Source organism: Chamaea fasciata, unplaced genomic scaffold (assembly GCF_029207755.1).
Source record: "Chamaea fasciata isolate MVZ Bird 193981 ecotype frontalis unplaced genomic scaffold, bChaFas1.0.hap1 SCAF_15, whole genome shotgun sequence".
Classification (NCBI taxonomy): Eukaryota; Metazoa; Chordata; class Aves; order Passeriformes; family Sylviidae; genus Chamaea; species Chamaea fasciata.
In genome coordinates this window covers 11458278-11483150 of record NW_027094100.1, presented here as the reverse complement: position 1 = coordinate 11483150, position 24873 = coordinate 11458278, and the positions used below count along the sequence as shown (strand labels likewise).

At 43.4% G+C, this 24873-nt stretch overlaps 1 protein-coding gene across 5 annotated transcripts in view; it reads right to left on the bottom strand.

Moving 5' to 3' along the window:
• SGCD (sarcoglycan delta) overlaps nt 1-24873 on the bottom strand; it is a 269247-nt gene that overhangs the window by 131503 nt on the left and 112871 nt on the right. For 2 of the 5 annotated variants that reach the window (XM_066197272.1, XM_066197276.1), the window contains exon 1: nt 830-1026. The exons of the other annotated variants lie outside the window; for them this stretch is intronic. In XM_066197272.1, the coding sequence (XP_066053369.1) occupies nt 830-925 (96 nt within the window). In that variant the 5' untranslated portion in view covers nt 926-1026. Of the gene's footprint in view, nt 1-829; nt 1027-24873 lie in introns of those variants that run through there. 5 annotated transcript variants of the gene reach the window in all.

Here is a 24873-nt window from a genome sequence, read left to right as displayed (position 1 = left end):
GCGTTCCCGAATCCCGAGCCCAAGCCTGCCATATAAGGTGCTGATATCTCTGCAAAGGCAAGACAAGCTTTAATGCTGCAACTAAAAGGATGAGAGAACACTGCCTAAATCTGGCAGGTCCCTAAAGAGGGAGAAAGCTTTTCATCATAAAGGTTTCTTCAGTTATTTGGGGAAAGAAACACGAATCGGAAGAGAAGTTGCAGATAGAGCAGCCCCTAAATTAATGTTTTCCCTTCTAATCTTCTCTACGTGGCTCCTGACCGTGCTGTCTGTTGCAGTTTGCTCATGCTTTATAAAATACAGGAAAAAAAAATTACACAGACAAATCACAAGGCAATGATTTTCACTGAGTTTCTGCCTCTCCTCACAAGCTCGTTGTACCAGGAATTGGCAAACAACCCCCAGACAAACATGCTCTCAACTCATTAAACAACTACAATACAATGCACTTATAAATATATTTACTGTGACTGAGTCGCGTTTTTCATCCAAATATCTGAGCGACACATGGTCCAGAGCCAACCTTTCAGCAGCTTCAGGTTGTACACGTACTTTACTCCCCAAAATGACAAAGTTGGGGATTATTTGGATGCAGCATTCCCTCAGCCAGAGACGCGGCGCGGGCGTTGCTTTGCCTGCAAGCTTTTACTATCGACACAAATTTAGCCAGAAACCACCACCCAGCCCCAGACTGCTCCCAACCCTTTGCAAATATGCCACAACTTCTTGACTCTTTTTTCTTTTGCTCTAAGCAGCAGTGCGAAAGCAAGAAGCCCCTTTGCAGAGGCACAAAAGGAGGGCAAACGGGACGGAGCAGGGCAGCTCTTACCTCTGCCTTGGCGATGGACGAACGCCCGGAGGGTGCCGGAGCCTGGGGAAGATGCAGCTCAGATTGGGAGCAGCACGAGGCCTGGCCTGTGCTCATGAGCTGCCCCTGTCAGATTTTCCAACAGCAGAACTGCAGCCAAGTCCCTGCCCATGCCTGAAGAATTTCCTGAACAGCATTCCCCTTCTTTTTCTAACTGCTTTGAAACCACACTGTCTGTACTTCAATAAGGCTTTGTCAGGCCAAGTTACAGCTACTGGGCTGGCTCCAGCGAGCAATTGAAAACACATGTGTTTTGCATTAAAAGCCCCCTGGTCCCTGCACACACTCAGACACAGACACCCCAGCCCCAGAGCCTGCCTGCCTCGCCTTCACTGCCATTTCAGTTAAAAGGAATAAAGGGATTACGCTGGTGGAGATTTTCTTTGTGAGAAGGAAATGTGGGGTGGGAGGGATCCCATTCCCACTGGTAACACCTCACCCTGCCTCCTGTGCTTTGCCGGTGTCAGTGGGACATGGGCACCCAGGTGAACAGCCAGCTCTGCCAAACCCCAACAAGCAAGGAAGCACAGGAATTAAAATTTCAGTTCACCACTACTCTCCCCTTACCTTTGCCTCTGTCTCTTCTAAAACTATGAGAAGAGAAAGCGTATTTTTAGCATCTCTAGACTCAGTTCAGCACATCAGAACTGTATCCTAATCTTGACACATACTCCTGTATCTGCTTATACTAAAAATAATACAACTATTTTTGAGTACTTTTATCCCTCTCTGCTCTCCAGCTGTCCTAACCTTTATAACCCAAAATATTTTAAGCACCTTGCATCTCTTTTTAAAGAGCATTAACGCCGCTCCGGCATTGGCTTAACGAAAAGAAATAGAAGATATAATGTTATACCTTTAATCAGAACGGGTCCCAGTTCTTAATATCTGTAATCATTTCCAGGCAGCACCATGGGTCAAGGCAGCAACCGGGGGCTCTGCAGCTCGGGATGCCCTGTGCCTGGCATGTGCCTGTGAAGCAGAGCTGGAGTAGATGAGGAAACACACATGGATGTCCCCCTTATTCCACCACGGCTAAGTCCCACCAAAGATGAAACACAGCAGCAGAGTTGTCAAGGTAACAATATAGAAAAGAGACAGTTTAAAGAGAGAGAGAGAGATTTTCCCCTCCTAATGCACCTTTTCAAACCGTGCACTCCACTCCTCTGGGGTTATTCTGTTCTGTGGTTTGCAGAGGTGTGGTGGGCAGGTGAAGTGTTTACAAGGGATAAAGGCAGTGGTGATTAGAAGTAAAGAGAGCTCTGATCCAGCACTCTTTGAAGGTAGAGGAAGCCTCCTGCCTTCCACAGGCTGTGGCTTCAGTCCCTGGCAAGGACTCATTCACCCACAGGAATGCAAGATCTGCCTTTGACCCATCAGCAGCGAGATCTTATAAAACCCACGTGGGATCCCCTATGAAAGCCTGCAGTTCATCCATCCAAACTGTTGTAATAAATACCCGCTTTTGTTCTCTTTATCTTGTCTCCCCTCTGTTTCAGGTAGCCACTCCAAGGTATCAGGGATGGATCCAGACTGTGGTGCTATTTTGCAGAAGACAGCACAGTATGAAACCACGTGGTCATCCTGCCTCAGTTTGCAGGAGTTTCAAACAAAAGGCAAGCACACACACATAACCACTGGTGATGGCATTTCACATCTATTTGCACAGCTTGTGAGGAGTCAGTCTGTTCCAGAGCAGGAACCACAGGCCTGTGGATCACATATCAGAAGAACTCTCTGTGCAGCTGAGAGTCTCCTCAAGGAGCTGCCACAGCCATGATAATACTCTTGGCGTTGGCAAGCAGAAACAGCTGAAACCAAAGGCACCTAAAACCTTTGGAGTCTCTTGGTATAAATAAGCTGAAACAGAAAAATATGAACTGCAGATTCACATAATTAGATTTTCAGTTGTACAAGGCAATCAGGCATCTGCAGAGCTGTTTGCAAGATGATAGCAGTCCATGCCTTCTGTCTTAAATCTCCCCGTGGTCTTTATTCAGCAAACCAGTTATGGATGGGACAGGCAGTAACTTCAGGGGATCGCCGTGTGTTTTGAGTTAAGCACGTGCTTTAGTGCTTTGTGGTCCGGGACTTTTTATGGCAGCCTGGCTCTGGCAGGATCATTAGTCCGATCATTTAAAACATGGCAGTACAGCACTTTGAGATTTCTCAGTTCTTTACATAAATATGGTAAATCAGTGGGTTTCAAATTTTTCTTGCTGTGTAGACCCCTTAACATTTGACAAAGGTGGTGCATATCTCTGTAATCATTTCACAGAGAGAGATTCCTACATACCTTACAAAAACCTCTTTTTACTTGTCATTTTTTCCTTGGGAATAGTCCCCAGGCCTCCCATACGTCTGTGGACCACAGGCTGGAAACCGCTGCTGGAGATAACTTAATCCCTTATTAAAAATCTAAATGATCTCTTCTGTTTATGTGATGTACTTTCTACCTTCAGAATATTTATGCGAGCTAGCAGCATGCTGGCAGGTAGAGACATGGGGAGGTGACAGCATTAATACTGCATTTTTTCCACTGGCATAATTAGTAGGCCAAGTCTATAAATATTTACATTAAATCTGTCAGGCATCACACCAACCTCACTGATAACTTCAGGGGTGTCTTACTGTAAACTGCATTAATGCCTCACTATTTTGTCATCAAGTAACACATAAAATGCTCCTTCAAGCTAAGCCACTTTGAGTAGGTTGTTTTTATCACTTTCTCATTTGGGTGCAGGGTTTAAAGGCGCTTCAAGCACCAGAACTGTGGCTCAGGGACTGTTCTATTTTTCTGTTATTGAGCTATCATTTGTATTAGTGCCAGCACAACCAAAAATATATGAACCTTGCAAGCATAAACCTTAGGTTGATGTCGACATAACTATCTGCGTAACTGCTATTATTCCTCAGAACTGGCAGGGTTATGAGGATTTAAAAAAACCTACTAGAGCTCTTTGGGAAGATGAAAACAAATTAACCCCCCTCAAAGCTTCAGTATCTTTGCAGCTGGAGACTGCAACACTTAGGGGCTTCCATTTTGTGCAGGAGATCCAATCCATCTGGATTCATGAATTTCTACACTATGAAGAGACCAACAAAAGACAGAAAGGAAAGTTCCCCTTCTCTACCGTTTATACCTGCACTGACTTCTGGCAGCATTTTCTAGAAGCAGCTGAAATTTATTTAGTATTTACTATGGAATTATCAATATTCATAATTAATTTCATTTAACAAATAATATCTATTTGCATACAAAATGAAACTCGAGATTTTCATGCTGAGCAGATTTCCAGGGACTCACTCAAGCATTCCCCAAACCTCCCTAAAAAATTCAGGGTAAACCGTATATGCAGAAAGAAGCAGCATGTAAATGCAGGTGTGGGTGCACCTGGAGTGGAGGAAAAAGTCAAAATGAAAATTTTATCATCTGAAATAATTAAGCAATTGCTTGGTTTGAGCTTTTTCTTCCAAATGACTTCTTTTAAAATCCATTAAATCTCTCAAAGTATCACAACAGAATAAATATAAATGTTTAAACATTTTTAATGTTTCAACTGAAAGAAATCATCTGCCAAATTATTATTATTATTTTAAATCGCCCTCAGCCTTGGAGCCTTTTAAGACATCTCTGGAGTACCTGTGTGCACAGGGAGAAGCCAAGACTCATTTCAGTTCTATCTCCTTAAATGCAGAATTAAGGGAGCTGATGGATTAGAAAGTTAACTATTTTGGGTCAGGAGCAGCAAGCTGAGGGAAGGCAGCTATTGGCATTCCTGATGGATTCACCCAGCCCTGAGCATGCAGAGAGGATGGAGGACAATGTAATGAGCCAAGGAGGGGCTTCCCCAAATTTCTGTAGGTTGTGGTAGTAGTTGTAGGGGCAGAATTCTCCAGTGAGGGGAGAAAACCCTTCCCTGTGTATGTGTGTGCAGAGAGTCAAAGCCTGACTTGCTGGCAGGGAGCAAAACCCTGTTTAAGTGCAGAAAATGCTGAAGGCACACAGGTCATCAAGTAATCACACAGGGCTGAGATGGACTTGTCGGACAAGGGAAGAGGAAGTGGGAGAAAATGAAATATGTGCGTGTGTGTGTTTTTGAACATGGCTGTGTGCTGCAAGCAGCCAGACCTGCAGTGCCTGCATCCCCCTACATCCTCACCCACTGCTTCAGTTTCTTCATAGGAGATAAATCTGGCTACTTTTTAGGAAGAAGTATAAATACAGGACTGGTCATGAGATGCAAGATCTGCTAATTCTTGGAGGCTAAAGAGAAAGAGGGGCAGAGCTCCTCTCATAGCTCCAAGGATGCTCTAAATTTCATGCAGATGAGAAACTCCACTAACAGCAGAGGCGACCCTGGAGACCTTGATTCCCATGACACTGAGTTATTTAGACCTGAGTACTAAATTTTCCCCTTCTATTCATCCCAGGCTTAGCAAACAGTGCATTAACATAAACAAATCAAAGAAAACACAACAAAAAGTCCTGGTTTCATAGTAATGTTACAGGTGAACTGGACAACAGCAGGTCAGGGCAGGAGTCAGTGTGGCTGGCACAAGGCCAGAAAACACAATGTGAGTTGAGAAGGGCTGATCTTTTATTAGAGGCCAGGCTCAGAGAGCTGCTGCTCAGGGCCTGGAGTCAAAAATACTCACATCTCTGCTGCTCCTGTGAGACAAGGATCAAAGTGGCAAAAAGTCATCACCAAAGGCACCTTCCACTGCACAGGCTCAGGAGAGCTGTTGGCAAGGGAGGGTGGAGGATGGAAGTACCCAGGACACCAAAAAAGAGCAGGCTCATGCTTACCTGTGCACACATTGATGTGCAGCACCTACACTGACAGCAGCCTACTGCTAAGGTTCTTTTACCCTTGGGGTCCAAACCTCCTGACTCCCTGCGCCCATTTGCAGCCTGCAGTGCTTCAAACCCAAAAGCTCTGTGCCATGCTCCTTTCCCCACAAAAGCTGCAGAAGTGTTTACCTGTCTGCCAAAGAAGACACAGCCAGGACCTCACACAGCCCACCCCTCTACCCCAACTGCTGCTCTGTAATTATTTTGATGATTTCAGCCATTTTCAGGCTCTTCTCAGAAATAATTTAAGGCCAGCAGAGCTTGTTAATAGGTAGAATGGAAAGTGTTCCTTTTCATTTCTCTGGCAACATTAATGTAATTATCCTGAATAATTCTCAAACTACGTGGGTTGTAATTTCAAGGCAATATTACCATTACAGAGCCCTGTTCTTCCAGCCAGCATGTGTCATACTTCCCATCCAGAGGTTATTTATCAATAATCAGAAAGGTTTTCATTTACAAACAATGGAGTCTCTTCATTCGCAGCACAACTAGGGAGCAGGATGGATGTCACCAGGCAAAAAGATGTGCCATGTCCCTGGCTTCTACTCCTCCGGCATAAGAAATGCAAGGGGAAAAAAAACCCCAAAAACTGCAAAGATTAATTCCATACAGATATAAGAGCAAATATTCAGTTGGCAAGGCCAATAATTGTTCTTCTATTAAAGTCTTAACAGTATCCAAATTCATTACTCTTATCTGAGCAGCCTCAGCCTTCGTTCTTTCAGAAATCAGGTTCAAGGCACAGAGCTGCTCTCTGAGCTTTGCTTAGATATGTGCCCTGACCATGACACACCATCACCTCAGGCTGCAATAATCATCTTCTGGGGGAACATTTCAGTTCCTCTGCTTGGTGCGCTGTAGTGGAGAGTTTCTGAGTATGGACATGCCACTCTTACATTTGATGCAGAGCAGTTTCTGGTCAGGCAGAGCTGTTCAGCAGCCTGTGCTCATCACAGCCTTTCCCTTTCCAACCCAGACTATTTTTATTCTGTCAAGAAAGAAGCTCTGCTTGTTCTTACACTTAGGTATCCTATTATATCACTAAGTTTAACACCACCCGATGCTCCCAAATTTGGCTCCACAGAACAATTTCCGTAGGCAGCAGATCTGTATTTTCTCAAAGCAATTAGCAGGACTCTTGCAGAACACTAACGAGGCGGCCTGTCAGTCCGTCAGCAGCCCTGGACAGAGCCATCTGTTTTAACGAGCTCTGGGGTGTCATTCTGGACAGCAACACTTCTGCCTGATCCTGTGAGACTCCTGGGATGAGCAGCAGTGACCTTCATCCATAACACCTGACCAAAGGAGAACTCCTGCTCTCCTCCTCCTCCCATGGCAGCATGAGGCTCTCACCATCAGCCTAAAACTATCCAGACCACACCAGATACAGCTGAAGGCACTGTTTACGAGGGGGCTGAGGGACCAGAACATGTCGCCCAGAGAGGTCCCTGCAAACTTTCAAGGCCACATTGGACGGGGTTTTGACCAATCTGATTTGGGTGAAGATGTCCCTGCTCATTGCAGGGGGCTTGGTCCAGGTGACCTTTAAAGGTCCCTCACAACCCAAACCATCCTGTGATTCTACAACCTGATGTACAACACCCACTCTGGAATAAGCAGCAAGGAGACAATAGAGCTGGTAATCAAAATAGTGAGAAATCTTTGGCCAAATTTTGCAAATTCTTTCTCTCTGCTTATATTCTGCAAGAGGTGCTAAGGCACATGCTGTTCATAAAGCAGCTCCTGACAGAATGCAGATACTTGGAGCTGCAGCACATTAAAGAATGATTGTGCTGATATATAAACAAACGCACACATACTCACATATTTTGAGTTTCAGCAGAGAATACTGGGGAAGGTTTAAAAAGCAAATTGATTAGAAAATTAAGCTACACTGAGATTGTGTCAGAAGGGAGGAAAAAAAATGTAATTGCTTGAGAAATAAATGCATGTTTATATGTCAGTAATCACACCTGACCTTTGCCAGAGAACTCAGTATGGCAGAGGCACATTGGTGAGGATCTGTATCCCAAGGATCATGAAAAGGCCATTGTGGAAAAATTCCAGACCTGGATTTATCTACAGAGATACACTCAAGGGCCTCTCAATCTCAGTGTTTCTGCTTTAGTTATTGGTAGGATGTCACAAAGGGCCAAAAGCCGTTTAATTGGGAAATCCCTTTATTTCTCTAGCTATTGCCTCTCAGCTTCTGAGAGGATTCCTTGTGCTCTCCTATACCTAACCAGGTTTTGGAGCCTGGGCTCAGAGGATTTCCTGTGTGTTCAACAGCACCCATAAAGGCTGCAACATCCAAGAGAGCTGCTGAGACCATTTTCACTTGGTCTGCTCTCCTCTTCCAAATATTTATCTGATTCAGCAGCTGGTGAGGTTTAACCCTCATGGCAATGTCAGAGAGGGCTGCTGCTGCTGCTGCTCCAAATCTCTCTGTGACCCCAGGAGTCATCCTAAGGATGGCTGTAACAATGTTTGTTCCTTTAAGAGTACAGAAGAGACAATGAAATGTCCTGTCCCTTCCTCCACAGAGCCAGCACACAATTTGGTTCCTGGCACTGTATCTTTATCCTATAACCTTATAGCTGTGATCTTGGATTCCTTGTGAGCACAGTGACCCCAGCAGCCTCTACCAGCACCACGCTGCAGAAATCTTCACTGCAGAAGCAGAGGAATGAAGTTCCTCTTGCAATACTCATTTCTATGTGGCAGAAAATTTAGAGGCTCATTTTGTGACTCCTCTGCGTGAGCAAAACATCCTGTGGTTTGGCAGCAACAGGATCCTCTTTTCATTAGTAGGACACAGGGAAAACCTTGCCACATTCGTATATTTTGAAGTGGAATTTCATCACTGCTGTGATTAATGTCAACATCATTTCTGCCCTAAATTCTCCATTCGCTCAGGCTAAAAATACCTTCCTGGATTTCTTGATATTATCCAATAAGAATCACAAAGGGAGAGAGGGCAAGGAGAGGAAAGGAGAGAGAGAGGTGCTTTTTGTCTTTCATCCAGACTTCATTTTTGGGCAAAGTAGCTGTCAGGGAGGTAAGAGAGATGTTCCAAAAATGTGAGGGACTTTATCTGCCCACATTTCTCCCCAGGTTATGACAAAAGTTTATGAGGATGCTTCTCAAAGAGTAGAAGAGTCTTCATGTTATGCCTCACTCAGAGATATATTTACAATTATAGTTTATGAAGTCACTAACTGGTAATTTGAAAAAGTTTATTTGCTTCTGCTTTTTCTTTTAAGTGCCCTTGTGTCTTATTTTTATTTTCCAGATCTGTCCTGCCTTCTCCACTGCTGTGGGTTAGGGACATACTCAAGCCGGTAAACTCCCCATCCACAACAGCAGGAAACATGCAAAGTGAAAAATCCAATCCCTTTCCTACAAAACCTGTTTCCAAATGCAAAGATGAGGGTCTAGAGGGGAAGCCATGTGACAAGCAGCTGAGGTGACCAGGTTTGGTCAGCTTGGAGAGGAGGAGCCCAAGGTCAGACCTCACCAGGGACTGCAGCTCTTCCTGAGGGACAGCCCCGAGCTCTGCCCTGTGTGACAGGGACAGCGCCCAGGGAACGGCTGGAGCTGTGTCAGGGCAGGTTTAGGGTGGAGATCAGGGAAAGGTTCTTCTTCCTCAGAGGGTGCTGGACGCTGCCCAGGCTCCCCAGGGAATGGGCACGGCCCGAGGCTGCCAGAGCTCCAGGGGCGTTTGGACAGCGCTACCCAGCATGGGGTGGGATTTTTTTGGATTTTCCTGTGCAGGGCCAGGAGTTGGACCTCAGTGATCCTTGTGGGTCCCATACAACTCAGGATATTCTGTGATTCTGTGGTTCTAATCAATGGCTGAGTGTTTTTGTAACCCCCCCACCTTACTGGAGACCAGCACAAGAGAAATCAACACAGAGCATTTGCTCTCAACTGTCTGTGAACATATACACTTGTGTTTACAAAGTGTGATATTAAAGTCACAAAAATTGCATTGTAGCAGTGGGGTTAGGTGTGAATTCTGCAGCAACTGCTTCTCAGTTCCAGAGCATCTGGCAGGAGCAGCACTGGGCTGTGTTCACACCAGTGCTGCTGAGCAAAGCCTCCTCCTCTCACCCCTGCAGCTATTTATTATCATCATCATCATCACACAAATCTGGGAGCAGCTTAGCACGGTGGCACAGAAGTCTCCATCCTGACTGCCACATGGAGGTTAAATTGATCTGCCTGCAGCACAACAGCACAGCCTGAGCCTTTCTTTTAACTTAAATCACCCAGGTAGTTCCTAGGCTTGAACGGGAGCAGGTGGGGGAACATGTGTTGGGAGCACGGTCTGGAACAGCCACAGAGTTTTATGGGTTCATCATCCCAACACATAAACTTTCCCCCAGCAGGGCTCCTTCTCACTTCCCTGTTTTTATTATTGTACAGCAAGATCTGAGCGGCAAATCTCTCAAAGGTTAACAGGCCTGTCCAGAAAGTTCAAGAAACAGACGGGCTACAGTCTATGAATTTTAATGCTCTACATGACAACAACATGCTATTTCTGGACTGGAGAGCAGACCACAATCAGCACTATTTCAGTAACTGTAAGAGATGGCAGAGGCCAAGGAAAGGTGCAATAACACCTGTAAGACAACCTGCCTGCACATAATAGTAGAAGACCACCATAAAGATGGGATGGCAAAGAGGGGAAATAACACCAGAGAAACCCCAGCCAGGACACCTCCACCTGCCTGCAAAACCAAAGGAATGTTGGTGTGCTAACAGATGGTGATCCCCCTGTGAAATGAGTCCATCTTTCTTTGAGAGGAAGCTCTGGTGGTGTTCACTTAGGAGAAATGACACCTTAATGCTGGAAGTTACAGGTTGTTGCAAGCAACAGGACAGAAATGCACCCACACACTCTCCTCATCCACTGGATGCTGAAGCTGGCCTTGTGTTTCGAAGCAAGGAATGCTTGCAGGCCCTGAAACACCTCTAAACCAACATGCTTTAGGAGGTATTAGAAAGAGAAGAAAAGAAAGCTGGCTACCAGGACACGTGTTCAGATCTTTACTCACTGCAGTGAGTCTGCACCACAGTAACTCCTTTTCCACCAGGACCCAGAGAGTACTTAGCCCTGTCTGTCCCAAATTATTTGCATTTCTATATAAAGACAAACCCAAGGATTTGCTTAAAGATAAAATTTGTCACAATTAGGTGTTGGCATTTCTTCGTAATTGCCTTAAATACTTCAATCTCAAGGAAATGTGGTTGAAAATGCAGGAAAATTACACTGATTAGTTGCTCATAATTAGATAGATTCAATAAAACCTGGTGCTTAGCATGTTTTGCATTTATATAGCCTTTATACAAAATTAGCCTCAAAAGATTTCTCTGTCATTTTTAGTCCTTTGCTATCAAGCACATCTGATCTGGAAAGGATCATCTTCATAAACAGACACCTCTTGAGGATTGCTTGAAATCATTACTGTGCCCACAAAACTGTTCCCCAACACTCCACTTCTCCCTTCTGCTCTCCACATGCAAAGCTTGGAGAATTACAGGCTTCGGCTTGTTCTGAGAAGGAACCAATTATGGAACTGGTGATTTTTGTTGGAAGACTGGTTATTCAAGAAGGAAATAAGTCTTATTTCTATGGAAATAAGTCTCGTTTCTATGGAGAATGTGGGGGAAAAAACATGAACAAAACAAGCAAACAAAACCCAACAAACAAACAACTCTCCCCAAACAAAACAAAAACCCCAACTAACAAACAAAAAACCCACAACAATACAGCAGTGTCCCCACTGATCCAAATGTTTTTCAACCAGCATTTAGCCAAAACATCTGCTCAAAATCTTCCCTGCTCCTTGAATCTAAAAGCAAGGATGAATATGTACATCCCAGCACAAAAGATGTCTTCCCCCAGGGAGCACTGATGAAGATAAAGCTGCTGGCAGACCCATAAACCCTATAGCCAAAGTTTATTTTGGGTGAAATTTCCTTCTCCTGGTCCAGATAAAGAAAATCCCCAGCACTGATTGTTTTCCTATGTGAAATTGCCCCAGTGTCGTGGAAGTCCTACTAATTTTCTTGGAGCACACAAAATTAGCTAAAAATGTTTATGTGGGCTGAAAAAGACAAAAGACATTTATGGAGCTTCTTTCTCTGCAAGGCAGTCAAATATGTCTTCAACCCTATATATAAGCAGCTCTATTTATTACTCTGAGAATCTGCATTTTTTCCTCTCTGTGTGAGAAATTTTTCTTCTCCCTTCAGAGCACCATCCCCCTTTCTAAGGCAGGAGAATAAAAAATAAATGTGGTACTGCATATAAACAGTGCACAATATAACAAAGCTTCGAAATTCAGAGTCAGCTGAAGATATCAAGTTTTTCGTTCTCAGTGATTGATGCCCTCTAGAAGAAATAATAATTATATGGCACAAGGAGGAGGAAAAAAGGCATGTTGAATAACATAAGCATTTAGTCAAATCATAACTGAAACACTGAGGGGAAAAAATGCTTTAAAACTGCTTAGCCAGAAAAAGACAGCATTATCTGTAAAATGGATGAAAAATAAGCCCCCTCCAATAAGAAAAGAACTTCAGAAATTTGTTATACGCTAATGCCATCTACCAGACATCAGTGGAAGTAGCAGAAAGAAGTGTCAAAGAAACAACAAATACAACGGGGATTAAGCAAGTGCTTGTGCACAGCCCCAGGTCTTTATTTTCTTAGCAAGTACTGGATTCCAAACCTTGTTCTACCTTTTCTGTCTTTCTTAGAGAAAGGACTCCAGGGCATCCATAAATGCAAATATTTATCATTTCTTTTAATTGACAAGGCTGCAGAAAAACCTTTGAAATTCCCCTTCCAACACAACTTTGAGGCACAACGTTAAGCTACATGACTTTGAACTGTTGTTATTTTTCTCTTCCAAGCTGATGTTCTCTTATACAATTAAAAAAAACACCAAAACCTTATTTTGTGCCAAATTTCACGTTGTCTCAGGGCCTCTTCAGCCTGCCCTGAATGTCTTCATCAGCAAGCCCAAACTCAAAGAGCTTTACAAGTGGTTACACTGGCAATTTAATCCCAATCTTTACCTGTACGTGGAGTTTCCAAGGGTTGCCTGGTAACTGTAAAGGGATTTTTACTTCTCTTCTAGTCCCAAATGGCCCCTGATTTACGGCCAGCTCCAGAACACACCCCGAGGAGTTGTGCCAAACTTTAACTACACAGTTGCTTTCCTAGGAGAATGTTTTCTACCTCCACTGAGGATGTCCTTTTCCAACCCAAAGCTCGGGTTTTACCAAAGCACCCATCAATGTTCCTTTTGGACATCCACCAGAAATAAAGAATAGATGCCTGTTCAGTCTCTAAACTGAAAAACGGGTGCAAAATCTGCCACTGCCATGCCATGGACACAGTGTCCCTCTGCTGATGCAGAAAGTGGGAGATAGATAAAGCAATATCTGAAACCAGCAGAGCACAATGCGGACCTGAAGCATTTTGAGAGGCTCAAGAACACTTCCACTTCAAAAGGAACGTCATCTATATATGTGTTTGTTCTTTCAGACAAAACCTCATTTCTTCTTAAACTTACCTACAACCACCTACCCCAAACTTCTCCCTAAACTCACCCCAAACTAACGAGATTTGTTAGACTTTCAGTCCCTAACATCTCTTTAGGAAAATATTTCAGAAAATCTGACAATTGGAAAGAATCTAATTTTCTGTTTAAATGTATTCAGATCAACAACATCTCTTTGCACTAAATTTACCCCTTTTTTTCACCCCTCAAAAAAAACTCCACACTTTTCAGAAGTATTTACAGATACCAACTAACAGAGGCACTATCCAGAAATTCTGCCAGTATTTGTCTCTTTCTGCTCTTCCAGAAGGGCAGAAATAAAAGCTTTTTAGTTGCTACACTTGGTCTGTGTTTACAGCGCAAAGGTTCAGTGATGAAGCCATGCTGAATAGCCACTGATTAAGAAGAAATTGCAGCAGTTCTAGGAGCTGTTTTTGATTCAAGAAGAGAGGAATTGCATCGAGCTGGAGTTACCTGGCAGTGCACAAAGAGGAATTTCCATGTTGTCAAAAATCTTCCACCGTGTCTGATTCTGGCATTATTTCCTACTGGCTTGATAAGAAAAAACGAGCCCTCACCACACTCCTCTGGTGCTTTCTTTGCTCCTTGGATGAATATTCTGCGAGTGCAAATAAAATGTTCAACAGCAGCAATTTATTTTCTGTCTCTCACAGGAAGGACTGGAGGAAGTCATCAGGAGCTGGAAGCAAGTTTTTACAGCACAGCCTCCCTGCCAGCTCTTCTCCTACTGCCCTTCTTCTGTGAGATCACAGCTACAGGGCACCACAAGGCCACAGCAACATGGTGCTGGTCCTCAGCCCCATCTCTACAGCTCTAAGAGCCTGCCTGACACTCAGGAAATCCGGCCATGAAGATCCAGACCCAACATTCCTGAACTGCAGAGAGAGGATGCACAGGCAGTCCCAGACTGGGCAGAGAATCGATATCAGAGAGGAATATCTCAATATTATTGCAATACAAGTCTAGGATTTAAATAGCCCATGTCAGAAGAGCTGAGACATGCCATCACAAAATTTTTATGAGCTATCCATTGGGCTTTTAATCTTCCAGCTTCCCAGAGTAACAACTACCCTTGAAACCATAAACTTTTTTCTCCCCTGCCTCCAAAATTGCAAACCCAGAGTGCAACAATGCTTAAGCTTGTTGGCTCTCTTCTCTTACAGAGCAGTCATTGCCTCTGTTTTGCCTTTCTTTCCTTTCCCAGGGTTCTGGCAGCATGTGGGTTAATGGGACAGTTATTTGAATGAAAGGCATTTCCAATAAATCAGCAGATAGCAAAAGGGAAAAAGCACTAGAGTAATTTCTTCTGCTCACAATTTCATTATGTTCTTGGCTTTGAGCCATTATAAGGTAAATCAGTCAAGTCATGTTGCACAGATATTTCTGAAAGAACAGTTTTTTATATGACTTGGTAAGCCACACTCCTTGTTTTGAATGGAGAATCCTGCTTATTTGTATGGCACTTTATGCCCATTTAAAAGTTGTAAAAAGGAGAGCTGCAGTCAGAGCTAGAGCTGTGATCTGGCTGCAAAGTGAACTTCATGGAACTGTCTCCAGGCCTGTCCCCATGGCCCACATCCTCCTTTCCTTGCTGCACCAGACCTGATGACAGCATGGGCACACACTCCCTCTCCAGTTCCCTTTTGGCAACAAACCTTGGAATAATGCTGACCAAAGAAGGGATCGCTGCTTGTAGGACTTTGGCCTGGGCCAGGCTGCTCAGCTGGTGACATTCACTAGGGCTCTCCCCAGCTTTTCATTCCCATCTGGTGTTCTCTCACCAGTCACTGGCTCAGCAAACATGGAAAAATGCAAAAACTCCCTGCTTTCACCACTGGGAAGGCTGTCCTGGGATGAAACTCTCAGAATAAGGAAATGGAGGCTGCTGGCAAAAATGTCATAGTTTTGACAGTCTCTTCATTTTCTTTCTCCCCAACAACACTGGTGTGATTAAGAGGAGGCAGAACAGTGATGCAGCAGCAGAACATCATGGACGGAGAAATAGGGGGTGAAGACAAGACAAACATCACACAGCTGCACATGGCCCTGAAAGCACCAGCTTGTCCCAGCACAAACTGTCTCCTGGCCATTTTAATGGCTTCAAACTTCACACACACTATCAATAGTGTTTACAGCTCACAGCTTTCAACTAAACGTGTTTATTTTATTTCCACCCGTTCCCACATTGTGCCCCCCAAAGTGCCTGAAAGTACCTTTGCCTTCATGATTTGGAGTCTCACACAATTTACTGAAATACTGAGCATCAGGTATAGAAGCCCCACATAAAAGCCAAACACACTCTAAGAATCTCAAGTTAACACAGCAAAAACATCCTCGCAGGCACTCCAGCAGAGAGAAATCCCAATTAATGCCTCACACAGAAACACAAGCTCTTCATGCTTAGCCCTCAGATTTTGACTGGGAGCCCAGTGTTTGCTGAAAGTAGCTGTGGCACACTTTAAACATCTAATTTTTGACTGTTCAAAACAGAGTGATGGCTGCTTGCTTTTGCCCCCCAGCCATCCACCGACCTCTCACTTGGTCTAGGTTAGCACAGGAAGCAGCTACTGCAGGAGGCAGAGATTCCTCACCAGTTTCTAAACTAGCTAACAGACACTTCCAGCTGCTTTTCAATGCGTATTCCACTGTCAATCAAAATTACAGGGTACAATTAAGCAGGCAACAGCCAAGCAATGTCTGTCTTCTACCCAAGAACCCAATGAACAGATTAATTTACCAGTGAAATAGAGTAAGATGAATTCCTCTAAAAATAAACCCTTGAGAGACAAGGCACCATCAATTCCTTTCCTATCTAGTAGCAGGTTAAATATTGTATTTTTTTCTGCAAAGCAGAGTTTCAAAAGTTGTCAAGAACTCAAACCTTTCTGTATCATCCCATATTAACAACGGTGATCTATGTTCAGCTTGCAAATTCAGCTCCTGGAGGCATCAATGGCTCCTTCAGCCTCATGACTGAGATAACACAAATGGCATCAGATGACAGAAGGATGATGAGGTGCCACACAAACCATTGCAGAGTTGACAGAACCTGCCCCAAGCCGTTGTAGGTTCCTGACACCTTCTAAATACCTTGCTCCACCTGACATTTCTTTGTGCAGTAGGTATTATATTCACTTTGCATCGCTGAACTTTAATTACTTTGACAACTTGCAGGGGACTTTTTAAATAATAATTTATTTAATCAACAGGTTTTTTTCATTGTAGTGTTTGCTAGCAGCAAGAGATCATGCTAAGATAATGAAAAGCATTGGAGCAGCTGAAAACTTAATTAAAACACGTAAAAATTAATTATACCGCTCATCATTGATTTTGTCTGAAAAAGCTGATATTGCAAATAGAAAGTCAAAAGCAAGGAGGTCATGTGGAGAATTGCTGATGTGAAAGTGATACATTACAGAAAAAACACATGCACACTGAGAGGAGCCATTCACTCCAGGTCGACGATCCCGTGCTGAGCTGAATTGCATCCCACATCACTAAATTGCCAATCAAGCATCAATAAGGAGCCTGATTAAGGTGAAGCCAGAAGAACAGAGTACATAGCGTATGACTGGTACGTAGATACGGGAGATCAGAATCACAGGATTAATGAAGTCAACTTTTACAGGATCTTTTCTGCCTCTGTACAAAAAAAACCCAAAAAACAGTTTAGCAATGTAACTATGAAATGTCACTCTTCAGGCTCTCCAGAAATGAGATGTGTGCCTGGATTAGGACTACACACCTTGGTGTTGCAAAAAGGAATTATAGCATAACTTGATGCCCATAACTAACCAGGACCTGCTCACACCTGCACTCAGTCCCCGTGTTAGGGAGGCAAGGGGAGCAGCCAGGTGTTCCTACCCCTTCTGCTTTATTCTGCAAAAAAATAATGCACTGTCCTCTGTTTAAATAATAATCCTCTTTCCCTCCTGTCAGTTCCTGAACTTGTTTATAAAGCATATTATATCCTACTTTCACTTGAATCAGTAGAGCCACTTAAGGTACCCTTTGAATCAAATACCACAGAACAGAAAGGCCAACTTGGTATCAGCATAAATTTTATCCACAGCTCTACCTTTGGGCAAATCACTTAACTACTCCGAGCCTAAAGCATGGAATGAAGGAAATACTGCTTTATCAAACTCACCAGAAAGATTATCTAATACTATCTCATATTTATAAAGCACTTTCTGATCCTCCAGCAAAGACCATGGAAATGTAAAGAAGTACTGACCCAGATAAGGGTTAAGAGCAGAATCTTTTTTTCCAGTGAGAACTCTCAAATGACCTTGCAATGTTAGGATTTATTTTCAAGGCAAAGGAAGATCTGTCAGGTCTAGGAGCCATGTTTTGCTCTAACTGCAGATGACTTGCTATCAACAAGGAAACAAGTTTAGTCACTGATCCAAATGTCAGGAGCTGCCAAATCAGTGCTCTGATGAAATGTCAGGAACACGAACGTGGTTTCAGGGCTTCACTGATTTAACAGCCAAAATGGAATCTGGTCACATTCTTTTATTCCACAAGGAAAATAACAAATACCCACCGATATATACATTATATACCCTTCTTCAATTTCTTTGAAGTTGAACAAACTAGAAAAAACCCATCGAAACCCGTAAATATTTCCACTTCTGTGTTTTAAAGGAGTCTGATCTCCACATGCTGGAACTTCAAGTGTACAAAGATCCCATTTAATGAGAAAACTTAAAAATTCAAGGACTTTCACACACCTTTAACTGCACCTTGTGCAGGAAGATAGATAGACTGCAAAGGGAGTCATCCAGCCATAGGGTTGCTCATGGGAATCAAAATACTGTATTTGTCATAAGAGAATGTTCAGAGGACAGGAAGAACAAAGCAGGCACGCTCAGAAAAGATAATTGTATATTTTAAGACTGTTTTCTTAGCCAACAAGAAAACTAAAACCAAACCACAACAGCTAACAGCTTTTATTTAAATTCATGAACCTAATCCCAAAGAAATCTCTCTTTTGGTTAAAGCAGCCAGATGTTTCTAAATAAAATATTTAAAATGTTTGTATCCTGTTGTCAGACATACTCTGTGGGGAACGAATGGCCACCAAATCCTTGTCATAGCAAGGAAAGTGCTGAAGAATTTCAGTGCTGGGAGAAACTGCAGATGCCTTACATGTTGGGCAACTGTAAGAAATTCTGCCCCAGCTATTAAACACAGAATAAAAAACCTGTGTAAGAACAATTCCACAGTGCTCATCTCATTGACTACACAGGTATAAACAAACAGACCCAAAATCATCTCGTTTGTTAAGAAAAGGAATGTGCTGCACATTCCCTTTCTGCATACAAGGACTGGTAGGGAGACACCTGGAAAGGAGCAGCAGGTGCAGCCAGGGCTCTGCAGGAGCAGGAGAGGTTTGCTGCTGAGTAGCAGGGATGGTATTTCCCATGGGAAGTGTGTTGATATAAGCTGGCTGGGTTATTGCAAAAACACAACTCTCCCAGCTGACACCACCACCCACAATCTCTGGGTGATACCCAGCAATGCTCTTACCCTGTATTGACACAGACTCAAGTGTTCCAAGACATCCTCACACAAAGGAGCCTTTATGTGCAACATATAATTGGTCTCAAGTTTTGGCACATACTTTAAGCTAATTATCTATCCTGCACTACACACTGAGGAAGTCCTACTGTGGAACTTGAAAACCCAAGTAACATCCCATTGCCAGCATGGCATTGATTCATTTTATAATTCAACCTGGACAGCACTTCCACAGGAGCGAATATAAAAGTATCTCCTGCCAGGAAAGCACTGCCAGGTCTTTTATAAATACTACAGAAGTTTCCCAAGCAGGTGGCCCATCAAACTCAAATAATTGATCCACATCAGTTAGACCTGGAAATTCAATAGTACAGCACATCATTACAGCAGTCAACATAAGAGGAAAGTCCTTGTGGTTTCCCCTCCAGCCAGCACTTGAAAGGAAACTGAAAAGCTCTGCTCTCTTTTCAGCTTGGCACATGCCTCCTTTGAGGTTTTCAGAGGAACAGCAAATACTAACAAGCCCTGTGTGAGGCCCCTCCTCTAAGACTCACCTGCTTTTCTGAATACAATATTCAATTTTTCATTACTGAAAACAGTTCAGTGTGGATAGAGGTAGATACACATGCCTGGCAGGTTCAAGCAGTGTTGTTAAATGCCCCATTTCCTTGTGGAATGCAGAATTTTAATGGACAACTTTCCCCCGTGCAACTTCTCTGCACACTTCTCCTGGCAGCACTGCCAGTGGTGGGGAGAGAAGGGCACTGATTCATCTCCACAGGTAGATTGAGCAGCTGAAAATCCCTGCTGTCTCCAGCCCACCTGCCAGAGGGACAAACAGCCCAGCAGGGACAGCTCAGTGGAGGGGGGCACCACTGCTCACAGCCTGACTCCCAGTTACAGAAGTTCTCCCTGGCCACACAAAGATGTGATTCTGGATCTCCTCCATCACTGCCATTCCCTGCACCAATCACAGCCTGATCACGTCGGTTATAATTTTTCCTTAAGCATCCAAGCCTTAAATTTCCAGCAGCTTGGCTCCCTGTGAAGCAGTGAAGTCACTCGCCAACTGTGCATTAGGACTTAGAAAAGATAAAAGTGATGTCTGAACCACTGCAAGCACAGAAGAAAGTTCTATCAGCCTCAATCACTTCATGAATTATTTATTGAATTTGCACAGGAAAGTTTTAGGAAATACAGCTATCAAGGCAGTAGCCCACAACCTGTTCTTAGCCTGTAAGAGCTTACAGCGGTACCAGCAGCCAGGGAAAATCAAGAAGTTTCCATCAGAACAGTAAAGGAAGGCAAAGCCTGATCCTAAATATGATCCTAAATAAGTATCATAATAAATATGATACTCCTTCAGTATCACATGCCCATGCCCCAGGAAAGGTTACAGACCATTCCATCAAGGAGATATCACTATAAACTATCATCTACCAAGCTTATTTCTTGTCTTTATCATAAGCATTTCTGTTGCAAGGGGTTTTTATACTCATTTGGAAACTACATCAACAGCTCTACACGTAACACTTCCACAGATGCCTGCACAAGTTGTTTCACAACACTGCAAACACTGCAACAAGCTGGGTAGGCTTGCCAGGCAGGAGGGGAGGGCTGGAGATGCTTCTCCCTGCCAAACTCAGTGCCATCAAATACCCACCACAGCACAGCCTGAGATTCCTGGCTGAGAAACAGCTTCTCCACGTGTGCTGAAGTGAACCCACAGACTGCAACACAAACTGCAGCACGAACAGGAACTGTGGCACCCACAGGGATCCTCTGCTGCTCACAGGCATGGAAATGCTGGTGCTCCAGAGAACAAAGAGGGAGAGAATTCTCTCTTCCCATCTCCTCATCAGCTCACTACACTGAAGGACTCCAGATGCAACCCCCCAATGCTGCAGTGGGTGAGGGACCCTGTCCCAGGCCTGTGACAAACCCCTGGGTGTGGTGGCTTCATTGCTGACCACGCACATCAACTACAGTGGCAGTGGATCCTGCAAGTGTTGGGACTTTTCCAGCTGAGAAGGATGCTAAAGACAGCTTGGGCACTGGAGCACTGCTAGAAACAAGTTTGGGAGCGTTGCAGATTTGACTGTGGGTTTTTTTCTCCCTCCCCTGCAAATTTTAGGCAGTGTTGACAGTGAGATCAGACCTGACATCCCAGTGCTCCCATGAGTGATCCCAGGGCAGCTCTTCACAGAGCTCATGTGGGTTAAATCACCTTCTCTGCTCCCTCAAGGGGAATCTTGGGTGCCTGTGCTCCCACTTAAACCCTCCAGTCAATCTAATCAATGCCAAAGAAAGTCAGGGAAGGTCAAAGAACATTAGATGAAACGACATCAAGCCTTTATTTTCCAGTTTCCAGCTTCATAAAATAGGTATAATCATACTTACTTACTTTCAAAGAGAATTGTAAGGCTTAATTAGATAATTAACATGAAAGTGCCTTTAAAAAGCCTATGTATACACAAAGCTCTACTGTATTATTAGTGTAGGCAGGCATGGGGAGCTCTTAGAGATTTTCTAACAGGTTATTTGTTATTCTGGGAGAAGTCTTTAGCTGCATACAGCAGTAGTATAATTATTATCATCAGATTCACTTCCTAAAGATATTTATGAAACACTGTGGGGGGAAAAAAAAAAGGATCCAGTTAAGCAGCACCGAGCTGAGGTTCTTTCTGTTTTGTTGCACATGCTGATTAGGAATGCTGTTAAAGTGTTGTTTTGCTGTAGTGCAAATGCTGGTGGCAGGAAATGCAGTTATATGCTTGTTACTTGAATCATCATTATTTGGATATAATTGCTAGGTATCGGTGATTTCAACTCCTTTTTGTTTTTGTCTGTGTTTCTTTGCAATGGGATTTTTTTCTTTTTTCTGGAGTCTGCTGGATCATTACAAGAATGTGCAAAAACAGGAACCAGCCTCACACTGTTGCACAGCTGATTTTGACTGTACCACACACTCAGGAACTTCTCTCTCCTGTGCATTGCATAAATATGGTGTATATATTTAAAATCACTGAATTATGGCCATGAAAGTGGAAACTTCCACCAGGCAATAACTATGCTATTCTATTCATTAAAATATACAAATTACAAGTACTCCACCTCAATTATAGTACTAGGAATGGGAATAAGCAGGCCAGATTTACTCTCTTATGTCATATAAGTACTTCTGTAGTCCACAAAATTTCCCTTAAGAGCCATGTGAGGAGAATTTCACCCTACAACCCTATTTCTTTGGTTCTTTTTCAACCAAAAGTCATGGTAAACTATACTGTGATCAGGTTCAGGTGAGTGTCATCCATCTACCCTCAGCAAATTTCTCTCGACCGATTCCTATAAAAAGTAAAATCAGATACAGTCAAATCAATACAATCAAATCAAAGTCTTATTGCAGCTATGTCTGGGCTGGGCCCTAAAATATTGCATCAGATCTGTTTTTTCTGAAGTTTCAGGAGACCCCAAACATTGGATCCAGCACAGCTGCTCTTCAGTACCTGAAAATCAGGCAAACTCAAGATTGCTTTTCCATTAAAAATAAAGAAGTCTTTTTAGAGAGAAATTTGTACTGTCCATTCTCTTATAGCTTAAGGAATGAAGATGTCAATCCAAACATCAAGTTACTGAGGCTTTCATCTTTACTTTGGATCAGCAAGAACAAGAATGAGCTGAACAAATTCTTTTCAGAGTGATGGAATAATAAAATTGTCAGGAATTGGATTCACCACCTAACAGTTTCTAATAGCCCATATCATTATTTGTTATTTTGAAGAAATCAATATAGCAACATATTCCCCGAAGAGAAAATATCTATAAATCTCATTTGCAATAACAAATTTAATTTTTAAATCTGTTCATTTGGATCATTCTCCATGATCCTGGTACAAAACTGGGCAGAAAATGTGTATCCACCCAACTCTAATTGAGTAGAAAACCCTTCATAAAAGAACAGGAAAGGAATCTAAACAACATCAAATATTTATATCATGGGAAAACATCAAGAGATCTTTTTTGCAGCTTGTACTGTATATATTTTACATGTAAATTAAGCTGAGTGGTTCCTCTTCATAGCTTCAAGCTGCTGGTAATGCTTCATAGATTTTTCAGGCAGACAAATATTGGTGAAAAGAGTTTTATAACCTTCAGACTGAAGATTTATGATTAGACGTGAACTAGAAGCCTAATGCACTGACATGTGGCCTTGGCTCAGTCTCATTATAAAGTCATCTGTATCCCTGGTATAATTGCTCTTGTTTGATTATAAATCACCCCTCCTTCCATGCAGCTCTGCCACTTCTGATGTTGGTGAAACACACGGGATCTGCTGGTGTTTGCACGGCTTACACCAGAATTAGTGTCAGTTTGCACCAGAAGTGTTGCAGCTTTGGAAAATGTTCAAAACCCTCTGGGTTTTGCTCTCTTTCCCAATGCAAACTGGTACTGCTTCTTCCTGCCCTGGCTTCACTTGTAAAAAATAATCTGTCTGCTATTTTTAAATGCTTTCAGTTGCTTCAGCTCAGCCCTTGTACGGCTCCTGCTGGAGCAGCTCAGCCACACCAATACGGGGAGAACTGCAGTGCCTCCAGCAGCTGGCAAAGCCCCACGTCAGCAATTCACTGAGATTCCCAAACAGCATTACACTAAATTAATGCTTGTGATGGAAATGGGCCAATGCAATTAGAACACGGTGCTTACACTGTGACATTTTCTATTAGCCAGGAACGGACGCCAGGACCGCCAGGTATTGGTGCTGCTAGGAGGAGCCATTAATGGACTGGACAGCCACTTCCCCCATAACAACAGAGTTCAGCGGGAGCAGATGGCAAAGCCCTGCATTTCTCCTACCTGCTCTCAGCCTCCAGTCTCTGGCTGGCTACAAAAGCAACTGTGCTCCCTTAAAACGCAGCGACCATTGTAATTAGCAAAGCCATCATCCCAGCGGATGATTTTCAAGCTCATGAACGATTGGAAAGTTTAAATGGTTTTCAAAGGGAGTTAAACACAATCTTAGAGGGCAGGTCTGTGGTGATCTAAACAGGATTGCTGGCTTAGAAAGTCTTTGCAAAGTACAAACTGTCAGCAATGAGGAGCATATGGCCTGGGATGGATCACTCCATCCATCCTGCTTGCTGCTCATGCATCAGCATCCTCTTCCAGTGACAGATGAAGTAGAAGCGTTCTGTGCTTTATCCAGACTGGCACCATGGTTTCTGGGCCTCTAGGAATAATCCCTCCATGAACAGAGCAGGTTACTGGGTGTTCCACAGAGCCAGACAGCAGCCAGGACGTGGGACAGAGCCATGAGGCCAAACTGCACATCCACACCAAGTGTTTGAGAAGAGCTGCCTGTGAGATGTTCTGCACCATCCTAATGGGACAAGGGGGACAAGACCCTTTAGCCTGGGCCCATAAAGCCACATTTGCTTTGAGATGTTTGCTTAAGGCTCATTAATGTGCCAACTCAAGCACCTTACTGAATTCACATGGATTTATCGAAGCAACTCAATAATTTATGGAACTAAAGCCTAAAAGCAAGAGTTTTTCTTGTTTAACCCAAAGGTGCAATTTTTTGGCTAGCAGCTGTGGAAGGCTGATCGTCTTTTACAGCTCAGCCACCAGGGAAGGAAAAAGGCACATTCTCATTGCATTATACCAAATAGGTGCATACAATTTCTTTCCTTACTTTTTCAAACCAGTAATGACCTTCACCTGTGTTTGCTACTGATAAGTTTGGGAAAAGACATAAATATGGAGAAGATAGTCTTTTTTTAAGAGTCAGCTATGCTGTCTGTAGCTGGGATTTGTTTCCCTCTTGAGGATTCTTGGTCCAGTTGCATTCCCTCCTAGTTTCCTCTGCATAAATCTCTCCAACACGGGCTGGTCTTGCTGGGTTTCCTCTGGAAGATGCTGCACTGGGATGGATCGTGCCATCAATGCAGTATAACCTCAAAGAATTCTTGGAGCACATGTGGATTGTACGCTGTGTTCTCTACAAGATATCTGCAGAGGAAAAA